Source organism: Odocoileus virginianus, chromosome 7 (genome assembly GCF_023699985.2).
Source record: "Odocoileus virginianus isolate 20LAN1187 ecotype Illinois chromosome 7, Ovbor_1.2, whole genome shotgun sequence".
Classification (NCBI taxonomy): Eukaryota; Metazoa; Chordata; class Mammalia; order Artiodactyla; family Cervidae; genus Odocoileus; species Odocoileus virginianus.
Genome location: NC_069680.1, coordinates 6,179,397 through 6,194,055, shown reverse-complemented (window position 1 = coordinate 6,194,055; position 14,659 = coordinate 6,179,397). Strand labels below are relative to the sequence as shown.

The 14,659-nt window shown below is 43.5% G+C and overlaps 1 protein-coding gene across 12 annotated transcripts in view; it reads right to left on the bottom strand.

Annotated features, from left to right (window-relative positions):
• GBF1 (golgi brefeldin A resistant guanine nucleotide exchange factor 1) overlaps positions 1–14,659 on the bottom strand; it is a 121,833-nt gene that overhangs the window by 18,713 nt on the left and 88,461 nt on the right. For 4 of the 12 annotated variants that reach the window (XM_020897849.2, XM_020897854.2, XM_020897856.2 and 1 more), the window contains exons 4-12: positions 12,148–12,279; positions 7,610–7,728; positions 6,963–7,071; positions 6,395–6,455; positions 5,166–5,220; positions 4,340–4,438; positions 1,308–1,455; positions 757–980; positions 62–230 (exon numbers count right to left, since the gene is read on the bottom strand). In XM_020897849.2, coding sequence (XP_020753508.2) covers positions 62–230; positions 757–980; positions 1,308–1,455; positions 4,340–4,438; positions 5,166–5,220; positions 6,395–6,455; positions 6,963–7,071; positions 7,610–7,728; positions 12,148–12,279 — 1,116 coding nt within the window. The remainder of the gene's footprint in view (positions 1–61; positions 231–756; positions 981–1,307; positions 1,456–4,339; positions 4,439–5,165; positions 5,221–6,394; positions 6,456–6,962; positions 7,072–7,609; positions 7,729–12,147; positions 12,280–14,659) is intronic. The other 8 variants (XM_020897853.2, XM_070470072.1, XM_020897858.2 and 5 more) reach the window with 5 other exon arrangements.

Below are 14,659 nucleotides of genomic sequence, written 5' to 3'. Positions count from 1 at the left end.
GGTTTAGGGTCAGACAACTTAGTGGATCGGATAGGGCAAGAGCCTGTCTGGGAGTACTCACCTTCTTTCTGAGAGGACTGTGTAAAACGCACGCCCCGGGGGTTGACATAATCCATGTCGTGGACAGAGGCAGAGTCCGAGTGGTCAGCAGGGGATGTGCATTCCTCTAACACTTCAGGGATGGATTCCACAGATGTTGACTGGGCCTTTTCCACATGGGCCCCTTCCTGCTATGACCAGTCATGGGGAGGATATAGGAAAAAGGATGAGGCAAGAGCAACTTGGAACTTATTTCCCTTAAGTCTCTATCCTTCAAGTGTCTCTAATGGACTGTGGGTACAGGGCCAGCTCAGTGGGCTATGAATCACTGCAAGATGGTTTAGGGAAGGAGTATGATGAAGGACTCAAAAGACATCACCTGAGGAAACACTGACCTATCGTGACTAGAACCCCATACCAACAGAGGACCCCAGCGGCTTGGGATTTAGATCATTAACATCCAGAAAAAGCCATGGCCAGCATCCTCACCTTTGCCAAGTACTACCTGTATGCACAACTTGAAAATCCTGGGAGCTACCCACCACACTGAGTCATGCTGTGTTTTTCCTAGGCAGCACAGCTAATTCTAGGAAACAGGGAAGAACCCCCACTGCCCCAACCTTCTTTTGAACCAAGGCCTGGATAAAGGAGCCAAGGGATCAAGCCAATTCCCACAGCAGAAGACTGCACAGGGATCTTTAGAAATCAAAGCCATACCTGTGGCTCAGGTTGCTCAGGAACCCCCAGCTCGCTGCTGCCAGGCTCTGCAACTGTGCTGTACCCTGGAGAGCCAGGCTGCTCCAGGTCAGTGAGGTCCTCTTTGGAAGCGGTCTGGGAGGAGAACTCCAGACCACTGTCAGTAGAGGGGCTGACCACTGCTGAGGCAGTTTCTGAACTTGCAGAGGAGATGGGAGTGGGTACATCAATGAAGGGCATGCCACCTGCCAAATAAAGTAAGTAAAGCTTAAAGAAAAGAGACTCTGGGAAACACTTACCCTCCATGGCACTGTTTGTTTGCTTGTTTTTCCCTAGACTGCATATGCTGGTCTCTAAAGTAGTCAGAGTTCCACTAGAAGGAGAACAACCTTAAGTCACTGCAGAATTGCTAAATGGTCACAGTTTGACCTGACCTGGAGTTTTTCCTTTTTGCTCTCTGCTGAAGGACCAAAGTGCTTCAGTTAGTTGGTCTTCACTGACACAATTCCTGAGAGAGGCAGGAGCTTTTCTTCTACCTATTCTAATCATAAAAAGCAGCTCAAGTTACTCACCACTGAGGTTAGAGGATAAGGTGGTTCCACTGGAGGTGGGCTGCTCTGAACTTGGTAAGACTTTGGTCATATGACGTGGGGCCCGGGGAGATCTCTTCTGTTTCTTCCACTTAGATGAATCACTCATGCCTCCTGCTCTCATTTTCAGCTGGAAATATCATACCTCATTAGCACTGATATTCAAATTAAGATTCTATCCCTAGAAATCTCCCTTCTTTAGTCCTACTGGTCCCTAGAAAATAGCCTATACATCACATCTGTATCAAAGTAACAATCGAGACCATCAGAGCACAGTCCTAGTCCTCTAGCTGGCCTTCTACATTTGCCACTTTAAAGGTCAGCCTGGGAGCCTCCAAGTGGAAGGTGACATTCTGTTTTTAGGCTGGTCATTGTTAAGGTCAATCCTCACACATCACTCTGCTTCCTTGAATCCCAGGTGGCCATCCTGAGCCCTGTAGATGGTACCCAACCCTTGTGCAGAAAGGGTAAGGGCAGGGGGTCCTTTGCCAGAAGCTTCAGATTTACAGGCCCTGGATCCCTGGGCTTTCCTCAACTACTTGCATAGAAGCCTTCGACTTCAAGTTCTTACCCAGGTATGAGAGCCTACTTCTTCCCAGCCAAATGCTTAGCTTTCCTATTACTTCATGAATTGGGCCTAGATCCTAACCACATCCCTCACTCTTGATTGTCTACATCAAATGGGTCAAAGGTTCATTCCTTGGAATTATGGAAGGAGTGGTATCCCAGCTGACTTGTGGAGTTAAGGATGAAAGGTCATGTCATGCTGCTGCTCTGGTACTCCCAATTTCAGTATATAAAGGAGCTCTCCTGTCCTTCTCACTGTTGGTCTTTCTAGAAGCAACTTTATGCTTTCAGATGCTAAGACTACTGATTTCTTAGACTCTTGCTCTATTCCATTTCCCTCCCTCTTGCTGTATTTCTATCCCTCTTATAGCTTCCTTTTAGTTACAAGAGAAAACCTTTATCACCTGTTGACTACTTTAGGGTATAAATTTTCAAGCATTTTTTTCCCACCCTAAGTTCACAGCTACTTTGTTTAGGCCCAATTCATTTTCTTTATCCCGATGCCTTCTCAGTTATGGTTTAATACAATCCCCCTTCAGTTGTATCAAACTATTCCTAGACTGATGGACCATTCTTGGGATGGGCAATAGAAATTCTCTTCTAGGAACTATTAGCATGACTCTAAAGAGAGTAGAAACAATTTTTCTCTCTGCCTCTTTCTAAAGGCTGAATATACCCATGTTACCCTTGGCCTATTCAATTCCTTCTGCCATCTGAGGGATAGGCCCCCCTTCTTCCCCCAAGCCCTCCAGAATCTGGCTAACCTTTGATGCTTTGCTTAGAAACCACATAATTTTTCTTCCCTACCCGTATCTCCACCCATAAAGGAGAGAAGCCCAACAGATGAGCCCCACCTCCAGCTCTTAGTAACATAGCAACAGTCTAGCACTGGATTTACACTTTTTGTCCCTGCATCTCCAAAATGCCAGCAGTCATATGCCTAGAATAGAGCTTCAAGTGCTCTGAGTACTGGGGTTCCTGTGGTAAGCAGGTACCAGGATGCTCCCTCTGGGAACCACTGAAGCTCATCTGGGTCAAGTTCATGGCAAAAGAAAGTTCTGGAGGTAAGAGTCAGTCAAACATGCAGATAGGCCAGAAGTCCGAGAGATCAATGAGGGAAAACAGGAACCTCCTGGCTTAAGCTGGAAACTGTCACTGAGCTCCAAAAAACACTCACATCTGGGTTGACTTGTGTGAGATATCTTTTCTCTCCAGGTGGCTCCCCAATTTCAGGAATTCCAGGTAGTCCCACTTTCTCTGAGAAGCCAGTCACTGAGATTCCTTCCCACACTAGGATCATATCCCTTCTCCATCCTCTGCAAATGCAGCTTTAACCTGATTATTTCAATGGGTGTTTTCTGCCTCTTGGCTGGAGTAAGAGTTGAAAGGCTGCCAGTTCTTACAAGTGTCTCAGTCCTTTAAAAGTATAGCTGTGCTCCCTGTTCTAAGGTGGGGTGAAACTCTTCATCACCTTTTCCGTATAATTCTACTTCCAACGGACAATATAAGATTTTAAAAAAAAAAAAAAAGGGCAGGTCCCAGCTTATTAAACATGGCAAAACGCAGGGCAGCCACTGAAGAGAGCTGCAACTTGAGACTAGACAAGCACACAAATGAAACTTTGAGACAAAGCATGCAGACAGAACACAGGCCTGTGGACTGTCAAGTGCACACACACACAGTTCTTTTCATCTTCAACGACCTGAATGTCCACAACTACACCTCTAGCATGCACACTCTTGTGATAGCTTAGATAGCCCACACCGCCTTCTCTCCTTCTCCTTCCTAAAGCAGGGATATGGGGATTAGAGTAATCTTTAGCTTGCACCTCTTCTAAGTTCCCCTAGTTCTCAAGGACAGAGAGGCCCCTGGCAGATCACAAAGTATTTCCAGTGTCCTGGGCTAACCTGGGACCTGGTTCCTCTTCAACCATCTGGAGTCCTAAATCTTAGAATGAGTTCTTTAATGGTAACCAAGAAAAAAAAGACCTCAATCAGACAGACTACCCTTTCCCTCAAAACCAAGTTCAATTATCCAGCTAGAATCAAGGACTGTGCTTAAGCTTTCTAATGCCAGCTCTGAGACAGAGAGAGTGTAGAAAAGTGAAGGGTCTTGTCCGACAGTCCCTCCTAGTTCCCCTAGAAATGGTAGATATTAAGCCTCCTCACAAGATGTCAGCAGGACCCAGGCTCTCTATCTAGGCTCACTACACAATGTGTTACCAGTTCAAGGCTTCCTTCTGCCTCCAGGCAGCCAGATGCCCCATGAAAATTCCCAACACTGCAAAGTTACAAACACAAGCAGCTCTTCCAAAGCCGTGCTGTATTACTAGGGAGGGGTATATTGTGCTCTACACAGAGAACATGGGACCCAGATGTTACATATAAAAAATAAACATTTAAATAAATAAATTAAAACAGGGTAAGAAGAGGGAGAGGGAGAGAGACCTTGAGGTTCTTAAAGAGTAGTACCCTCTCTAACTGGTTCAGGGCTTTGGTCTGCTCCCCACTACTTAGCTCCAGTTTGTTGAGGAGACATGGAGAAATCTGTGAAAGACAGGCAAATGAACGATTTAAACAGAGTGAAATAAACTCAGACACAAGCCAACAGGATACAGGGCAGGAATGGGGATGGATGGCAGGGGAAATGGGAAGGTCAAGTTCATGCACCAAACAGCCAAGGGTCATCTTCAAGGGCAGAACCTCTTAGGACTGCAAGCAGAATCCTCATCAGAGACCTGTGAAGTCCAGGGCTTCAGTTTAAGATAGAAAGAGGCCATTCTCTGAACACCATTCTTCTCCTAGCAGTTTGAGAACCTTCTGATCTGGAGTCAGACTTGATTTATCTTGTCAGAGGCTAGCCCAAGCATGAGCCCAGTCTAATCCAGTATCAGGGGATTTTAGGTATAGCCTCTCTAGGCTTCCTACCAGCTGACAAGACTGGGCCCTGAGGGGATGGCTGGACTTTCACCTTTATCAGCATACATTTTTTGCCCAGCCTGATGGGCCTCACCCAGTTTCCATGAAGGACTGGCTCCCTAGCTTACATGGTGGGTCAACAAAGATAGGCAAGAAAGGAAAGGCTGGGGAAGGAGAGGTACTTGGGAAAGAGGTACCTGGAAAATTTCTTGGTAAAGGAGTGATAACTATTTCTAGATTCCAAGCAAACCTGTCTAGGCAAAAGCATACTTTTGCTAAGCAAGGGTGTCCAGGAAAATCCCGATAGCACAGAAGCTGGGAGATTGAAGTTTGGGTGAAGGATAGCAGGTCATACCTTTTTCATGTTGGTCCCCATATAGTTCTTGGGTTCTTCTTTAAACTGAGGTAACCTGTAAGATAAGAAAATCCCATGGACTGTGACTAGGGATAATAACAAATATTCCCCTTCATGCCAGCCATAGCCCAGACAGCCCAGAGTCAGAGTCTCTTAGGAAAAGCTAGAAAAAGAAACAGGCTAATTTCACCCTTTTCAGAGCTTCATCGAAGGGCCACAGAAACTGAGGAATGTGGAACACAGACACATTCTAAAAAAGAAGGTAGTTGTCATGAGGGAAAGGTGACTAAGTACCCCTGGCGTGCAGAGGCTCTTTTCATCTTTAAACTGATGCTTTCCTGCTTGTATTCACCTGGAAGATATTGCTGAAAGGCATAATATGGGGAGAGAGTAGTCTATTAAAACCCCAGAAGACTGGGCACAGGATCAGAAGTGAAAGGCAGATGAAGTTTTGAAACCAGTAAATTTGAACCTGAGAAGTAGGAAACAATTAGCAGCTGGGTCCAGAGGCAAATCTAGTCTGTGGGTAATAAGGATTATTATTTATAGATTTGAGAGCAAAAATAAATCCCAGGGGGAAGTGTGTGTTGTGTGCGTGCGTGCGTGTGTGTGTGTTTTAATAGACTATTTAAAAAAGCAATCTTAGTTTCACAGTACACTGATTTCCCATCTAACCCTTACTCCCCTACAAGCATAACCTCCTCCATCATCAATATCCCTTAGGGGAAGCTGTAAAGCGCTCGCCTCAGGGCTAAGTTGAGGGCCTTGATGAGGGTAACCAACGGTTTTGGATTGCAGGGATGCAGGACTTCCAGTGACTGGGACAGTCAGGCAAACCAGGATTGTTGGTTACCCTAGCCTTGGTCCTTCCTCACAGAAACTAGACTGAATTCTGGGAGCTCAGCAACCTGCCCCAGGCTCCCTTGAGTTTAGCTTCCTCTCTGGGTTTCCTTTCCCAGCTGCTACCTGCACAGAAGCTGACACAAGTTTGGGAAGAAGTTCTGTCAGCCTAGATCAAATAACCCTCTGACTCCCTCTGAGACCAAGCCAGCTCCCTCCTCCTTCTCCCTTGCATGGTAACCCTGGGCCCAGAGAACTACTCCCATCCACAATCTCAGTAGCCTCTGATGTGGCTGTGGGCTTGGCCAGGTCCCTGAAGTGGCTGTGTGGAAGCAGGCAGGCTCAAGAGGCCTGGGCAGCCGGGCTGAAGCAAACAGCAGCAGGTTTACCTTGTGAAGAGCAGCTGCACCATGTCTACGAGAGTGTGCTCTGCGGATTTTCTCAATAACTCTGCACAGGCAAAAACAAATAACACAGGTGTCATTACTTGCCGTGCTATTATCAGGAGGCTTCTCAGAGCAGACTCCCCTCCAAACCTTGTTTACTAAGGATTATACCAAACTTATTAAAACCAGCTCCAGCTTAGCTTGGCAGCCATAACTTCACTGATCCACTAGATGGCACTACTGAGTCAGGAAAAAAAAGGCACAAGGACATGTTCTCGGGTTGCAGGCTGGTGTCAATCCCAGAAACCTCAAGGGAAGGAGATCTGGTTCTGGGCTCAGTAAGTCTGCGATCTAGCCCAATTCCTGCCCTGGCACAAAGAGTTAAGGTCTCTTCTAGCCCCACAACAAATTGTCAAGTACAGAGACTTCAAGATCCCTTTGGCTCCACAAGGTAGGTGATGGAGAAGTCATGAGTTTTCTATCTCTCTGGGGTTCAGAGACAGCATCCTATATTCATACTCACAGATACTGCCCCTAGGAATGATGAAGGGCCCAGTATTCAAGCACCTACCACTGAGCCTCATTTCAAAGCAGATCCGGAAGCAAGACTGCATAATCTCACACACAGATTCATTGGTTAGGTGGGCACCTACTGGGGTCAGCAACAGAGTCCGCAGTACCTACCAGAAAGAAAAAGGAGACACTATGATAAACAAGGCAGGCTGGGTGAAGAAGGGTGTACATGAGCGGGGAGAAAGTGCCTCCTGTTTCTCTAGTCTCCTATGGAAGCACTCAGGGGTGAGAAAGAGGTTAGCAAGAAAGCTTACCTTGCTTCGGCTTGGTGCTGGTGGTCAAGTCTCCCAGGAGCTTATCTTAGGAGCTGTGTCTTTGTGTTATTTGGCCCCGACATAGTGCAGCACTCATTTCTGCCCTAGCCCACAAACCCAATGGATGGATGGCACAGATATAGTCTGCCAGAGGTCCAAGTGTATTCAGGGTTCCGGTTATTTGATATCAATATCAAATTTAAAGCTTTTTATTATTTTCCTTAGAAAAAACTTTTACTTTGGGTATGGAGCAGCTTGTTTGGAAACAAAGTAGCTCTCTAAGCCTCAATGGAGTCAAAACACAGCTTCACATTCCTGGCAGGCTCCAGTAAGTAGAGTCGGAGGCACCAGCTCCTGGCCATTAGCCTAATTGCTGTCCCCCTCCATTTACCTGAAGGATTTTCATCAGGACAACCTCATCGCTGGCAGGATCTGTGCCCACAAAACGGGCATGGGTGACAGCATCTGCCATGTTCTCCATGCCCTCTGCTGTGCCCTCATGGGTGGGATCTGCTCCAGCAAAGAAAAAAAAAGAAAGGATATGAAGAGGAGAGACAAAAAGTCAAGACGTCCTGTGTAGGGTCTATTTTGAGACTTTAGTTTTCTCCTCTTCAATTCTCTAACCCATGGCTCCTTGAATTACCTGAGAGTTTTTGCCCATAATTGGCTGATATATGTTGTGCCCATCTCAGCACAAATGCTACTGTGTAAAAGTGGTTCTCAATCATATATAGAATCATCTGGAGGGCTTGTAAAAAATAAAAATTGCTGGCCCACACCCCAAATTTTTGATTTAGTAGGTCTAGCATGGGGCCTGAGAATCTGCATTTCTAACAAGATTCCAGGTAAAGTTAATGCTGTTGGTCAGGGGACCACACTTGGGAATCACTGCTGTAAAGCTACTCACTTGACAGAGGAAGGACCTGGAAATTTGAGGTTTTGGCCCAGAGCAAGTGCCTGGGAGGGCCAGAGCTTTGAATACCAAGGTTGTAGCCTTTCTCTTTTCATGTGTTCTCTTTCAACACATATCTCTATCTGACTGCTTTTGGAATGCAGTAGTCAGGTGCAACTGAGGTAGGGGAGTAGAGGTAAAAAATGAACAGTCACTGCTGCCAATACACAGATCTGGGTGCCCATTAGAGCAAATCAGAGAGCACTTCCTGCTTATTAAAAACAGTATGTCATGGACAAGAATCCTTAACTAAAGATTAAGGAGTGATAGGGGACAAACTGAAGAGGACTGGAGGCTAGCTAACTGGGAAGTAGGAGGGAGGAAGACTTTAAACTGTGAATAAGGGGGGAGATGCCAGCTCTGACAACCAGCACTGGGGTAGAAGCTAACACAAATGTTACCAAGGAGGAAACTGCTCCCGTTTATGATTTAAATATCCATAAGGAGTAGACAAAGAAGTGACCTCCATCAAGGCTTACAAGGGTCCTCCAGAACAGCCTGGATTGTTCTTGGGGGGGCACAAGTAGGAAAAAAAAAGATGGGAGTATGACAAAAACTTTTTGAGTGACAGAAAAATGCTCTAGAGGTGACATGGTGTAAGGTAAGAAAACCTCCTAGTTTTTAAGTGTAGGAATTAGAAGAAATTCTCACCATTCTCTTTCCTTGTACCTGAAAATAATGGAGTTCCTGACTTTGAAGCTCAGGGGATGGCTGAGAAACAAGAACATTTCTCTTGCAACAATGAACCAGAACACTTTCATCAACTGTGAGTGGTTTTCATTTTTCTCTTCTGTCCTGGTTAGTCTCTGATACCTGGTCAAAGACTCTCATTGTCCTGTTTACTTCATGCCTCTACTCAGCATCATGAATGGCTACTTTAGAGGTCATGCAGAAGGAAGCCAATTTCATGATAGTAGAGGAAGTGACCCAGCTCCTTCTATTACCCAACCCTCCATGTTTCTCCCAATCAATACAGAAAATCCTATACTTTCAAGGCAGTTGCCTGAGTCCTCTAGCACAGCCCTGCTGGACAGAGTCCACAGAAGGACCTTCCTTGCTCAGAAAATCCAGGGCCTTCGTGTTGCTGTGTGGGTGTTTCAGAGCTCCTAGTGAATGGCAGCCTTGCTCTCACCTCACAAACTTCTGGGGGTTTATTTCTTCCCCTCTTTTGGTAACCTCCCTAGTTAAAGTGGTTTAAGCTCTATTGATCTTTTTGTAGCTCTTATCCTCTGAGCTTGAATGAAGTAGCAAACTTAATTTTCTAAAAAGTCTAGAACAAAAAAAATAAAAAATTTTTTAAAAATAAATAAAAAGGCAAGTACAAGTGACAGGTCCTTAGAACCACAGGCAGAGCCTCACAAATCAGGCAATCAGAAGCACAAATCCTGATCTGGCAGCTGTGTGGGGCCAAATAAAAGGCTGGTCTTGGAGTAGGATCTAAAATAATCCTAGAAGCCTTCATCACAGGCTTGAGAGATGGAGGGCAGTTCCTTTAAGAAGGGCAGCCTAAACAAAAGACTGGCTCATTTAACAGACCTTATCTTCCTCAGGACCCCTTCTCTAGAACCCCCTCCTTTCCTGGCCACCCTGGAGAAGACGGCAGGGAAATCTGCCAGTCTCATCTCCTTTGCCTTCTGGCTTTCAGACACTGCTTCCTGTTCCTTTTCTCATGCCCACTGCAATCACCACCTCCAGCATTCTCTTTTCCCACCACAGGAAACTCCAGTGACCAGCTGGCCTGAGGTCTCCAATGACCAGCTTGTCTGCCAAGCCAAGAAAGGAGAGAGAGTAACGCTGACAAAAGAGCAGAGAGAAAAGGCAGAGGGCAGCTCCTGGAGGCCATGAAGAGAGATGACCTGCAGGTGGTGCTCAGGGCAAGGCTCTAGGTAGCTAGGCCTGCTTTTTGCTTAGGATAAACATGAAGCTAGGACCAGGGTGCCTGGAGAAGCTGATGCCCCTATTCAGAACCTAGCTGGCACCAGCATATTTGCTCCCAATCCTGAATACTTCAACTAAACAAATCCAATTTTCTAGAAAAGATAAAGGGTTTTCTCGCCTTGAACTGAAGGTCATTTTCCTTTCTTGCTAGCTACCTGAGCTTCCACTTTTCCTGTCTCCCTACTTAGGAACAAGGACAGCTGCCTGTGTTCTATGTTCCTCACCACTACACATGGGCAGACAATATGAGAAAAAGAATTCAGGATTTTGAGTGACAAAATCAACTAAAAAGAAATTTAAAAAAAATACACCATAAACAAATTCAGAGATAAACAATAGACTGGATAAAATATTTGGACTAGATTGAGAGAAATCTGTAACACTATGATAGACAATGGGTTAATATCCTCACTATACAAAGAACTCCTACAAACTGATAAGAAAAACAAAGACAATTCAATAAAGGAGAAGACATTCAAATTTCAAGTACAGGAAATCTGTCATACAAAAGGAAATTTTATAATAAAGCTATGTAAACAAGGAAGCTTATTTTTGCATTATTGATAATGGCTCAAAATAAGAAACAATTTGAGCTTCCCTGGTGGGCGAGTAGTTAAGAACTGTCTGTCAATGCAGGGGAAATGAATTTGATCCCTGGTCTGGGAAGATTCCACATGCCCCTGAGCAACTAAGCCTGTGTGCCACAACTACTGAGCCAGCGTGCCCAAGTGTCTAGAGCTTCTGCTCCCCAACAAGAGAAGCCATCACAATGAGAAGCTGGTGCACCACAACGGAGTAGCCTGGGCTCACCACAACTAGAGAAAGCCCACGTGCAGCAAGGAAGACCCAGCACAGCCAAAAATAAATAAATCTTTTCTAAAAAAAAAAACCAGAAACAACCTAAATATTAAATATTGTCCAATAAGAGAGTGATTTGAGTGAACTGTGTTATATCTATACTATAGAAATTATACAGCTACCAAAAAGAAAAAAATCTTACCAGGGACTAAGGGGCAGGGGAAATGATGTATTACTGCTTAATGGTTAGAATTTCTTGTCTGGTATGATGAAAAAATTTGAGAAACAGATGGTGGGGATGGCTATACAACACTGTGAATGTAGTTAATGCCAGTGAATTATATACTTTAAAATGGCAAATTTTATATTATGTATATTTTATTACAATAAAAAAAGAATGTACAAACTTCCAGTTATAAGATTAATAAGTTCTGGGGATGTAGTGTACAGCATGATGACTGTAGTTAACAATGCTGTATTGTATGTTTGAAAGCTGCTGAGACAACAGATCTTAAAAGTTCTCATCACACACAAAAAAATGTTACTATGTGAGGTGATGGACTTAACAAAGTATGGTAACCATTTTGCAACATATGCATATATCAAATCATTATACTGTCCATCTTAAACTAATACAATGTTATATGTCAATTATAGCAATAAAATTGGAGGGAAAAGAATAAACCAGATAGATAATTATATTATGTACACTGTTTTAATACTATTAAATGAGAAAAAAATTTAGCACATAATTCAATTTTTATTTCTTTTTAAAAAGAAGTAGAACTTTATATATATTTATATACATGTTTGGAAAGGTATAGAAAGATTTAAACCTTCCTGTTAACATCATTTACCTAAAGAAGGATGAGGAACATTGACAGAGACCATTAACTTTTCTTGTAGTCACCTCTTTATTATTTATCTTCTTAAAATAATCATACATTATACTTGAAAAATAAAGATAAACTAAAATCAAACCTCCAAGGGCATCATATCCTTAACTGCCTTCAAAGCACAAAGAAATAAGTAGTCCCAAGGAAACCTCCTCTCACTCCCCACTCTACAACCTCAATCAGTGTGATGAGTAACTAAAAAACAATCCTATTTCTTTCCTACAAGGGAACAGATAGCTGGGGAAAACTTTCCAGCATCACCAGCTCATTGCCTAAAGCCTGACCACCCTGGGAAAGGCAAAGAACTGAAAGAGTGTGGTCACTCAAAAGAGCCCAAGTGCTTACCTATGAGCGCATAGGATAGGAACTTGTTGACAGAGGTGAGTGCAAGTCCAGTTATAGGGCCAGTGGTATCTTCAGAGCGAATTACTTCCAGAAATGGACGAAGGAACACATTGGGCTCAATTTCTGAGAGTACTGTAAGAAAAGAAATGAGCATGAGGAGGTGCCATCTTACAAGAAACTAAACGTAGAAAAAGGCCATTTTGTCTGTGCTGTGAGGCAAAGTTCTTAGTTGCTGGGACCATCGTCCTCCTTCTGGATTATCTTGAATCAAACTTCAGATGCTATGTTGTTTTATCTGTAAAATTTTTAGTTTGTAGCTCTAAAAGATTAAAAAGCTTAAAAAAAACCCCAAACCCCCACAGTATCATTAGCATGTTTAAAAATTAACAATAAAATGGTTAAGACGGTAAATTTTATGTTCTTAATATACACACACACACATATTTTAAACCACAGTTTAAAAATTAACAGTAATTCTTTAATATCATCAATACAGCTGGGTCAATTTTCCATGTCCATTTCACCACCCTCCCTAGGGATACACAGGTAAACCTCATCTTGAGTACAGCCAACATGGCCAAAGAGATCTCAGGATGAGCTGCTGTCTTCAGGTCTTTTGTAGTTATAATCAAGGTCACTTCTCTCAGAGATAAAGAATGCAGCACATCCCAGGAAGTTGAGGGGGAAACTTGTGGTTTATAGTCCCTTGCTGAAAAATAATTTTAAAAAGAACAAAAGGCTGTGTTGGAGGCAGTTTTTATCTATGGCCAACCTAGACAGCATATTAAAAAGCAGGACATTACTTTGCCAACAAAGGTCTGTCTAGACTAAGCTATGGTTTTTCCAGTAGTCATGTACAGATATTAGAGTTGGACCATAAAGAAAGCTGAGCACCAAAAAATTGATGCTTTTGAACTGTAGTGTTGGATAAGACTCTTGACAGTCCCTTAGACTGCAAGGAGATCAAACCAGTCAACCTTTTTTTTTTTTTCCATTTATTTTTATTAGTTGGAGGCTAATTACTTTACATCATTACAGTAGTTTTTGTCATACATTGAAATGAATTAGCCATGGATTTACATGTATTCCCCATCCCGGTTCCCCCTCCCACCTCCCTCTCCACCCGATCCCTCTGGGTCTTCCCAGTGCACCAGGCCCGAGCACTTGTCTCATGCATCCAACCTGGGCTGGTGATCTGTTTCACCCTAGATAATATACATGTTTCAATGCTGTTCTCTTGAAACATCCCACCCTCGCCTTTTCCCAGAGTCCACAAGTCTGTTCTATACATCTGAGTCTCTTTTTCTGTTTTGCATATAGGGTTATCGTTACCATCTTTCTAAATTCCATATATATGTGTTAGTATACTGTAATGGTCTTTATCTTTCTGGCTTACTTCGCTCTGTATAATGGGCTCCAGTTTCATCCATCTCATTAGAACTGATTCAAATGAATTCTTTTTTTTTTTAAAAAAAAACATTTATTTTTATTTATTTGGCTGCATAGAATCTTAGTTGTGGCATGTGGGATCTAGTTCCCTGACCAGGGAATCGAACCCAGCCCACCTGTATCAGGAGTGCAGAGCCTTAGCCACTGGACCACCAGGGAGTTCCCCAAATGAATTCTTTTTAATGGCTGAGTAATATTCCATGGTGTATGTGTACCACAGCTTCCTCATCCATTCGTCTGCTGATGGGCATCTAGGTTGCTTCCATGTCCTGGCTATTATAAACAGTGCTGCGATGAACATTGGGGTGCACGTGTCTCTTTCAGATCTAAACCAGTCAATCTTAAAGGAAATCAGTCTTTAATATTCATTGGAAGGAGTGATGCTGAGGCTGAAACTTCAATACTTTGGCCGCCTGATACGAAGAATTGACTCATTGGAAAAGACCCTGATGCTGGAAAAGACTGAAGGCAGGAGGAGAAGGGGACAAAAGAGGATGAGATGGTTGGATGGCATCACCAATTTGATGGATATGAGTTTGAGCAAGTTCCAGGAGTTGGTAATGGACAAGAAGTCTGGAGTGCTGCAGTACACGGGGTCACAAAGAGTCAGACACCACTGAGTTACTGAACTGGACCAAAAGGTCCTAATCACTCTCCAACCTTCTTTCAGTCTACAGTAAGCAGAGGGCTAACTACCTTGAGATGATGAGGCGATTCATGATCTTTATTTTACAGATGAAAAAAATAAGGCTCAGACCAGACAAGACTGACCTCAAATCACACAGACAGTAAGAAGTAGAGCTGGAATTTGAACCCATACATATGGTTCTAAAACCTACAAAAACATTACATCTATTCTATTTAATTATCAGCACAAACTCCTGAATTTAGGCTTCATTCCAGGTCTAAGAAGCTACTCTATACTGGACTTGCTCAGTATATAAATCCCTACTATGCCTGGGGTTTAATTTTTGTCTTTCTATGGTGCTATCATACGTCAGACACTAGCTTCCTAAAAGGATTCCTAAACAGGCTAGAAAGACTTAGGGACTGGATAAGGGCT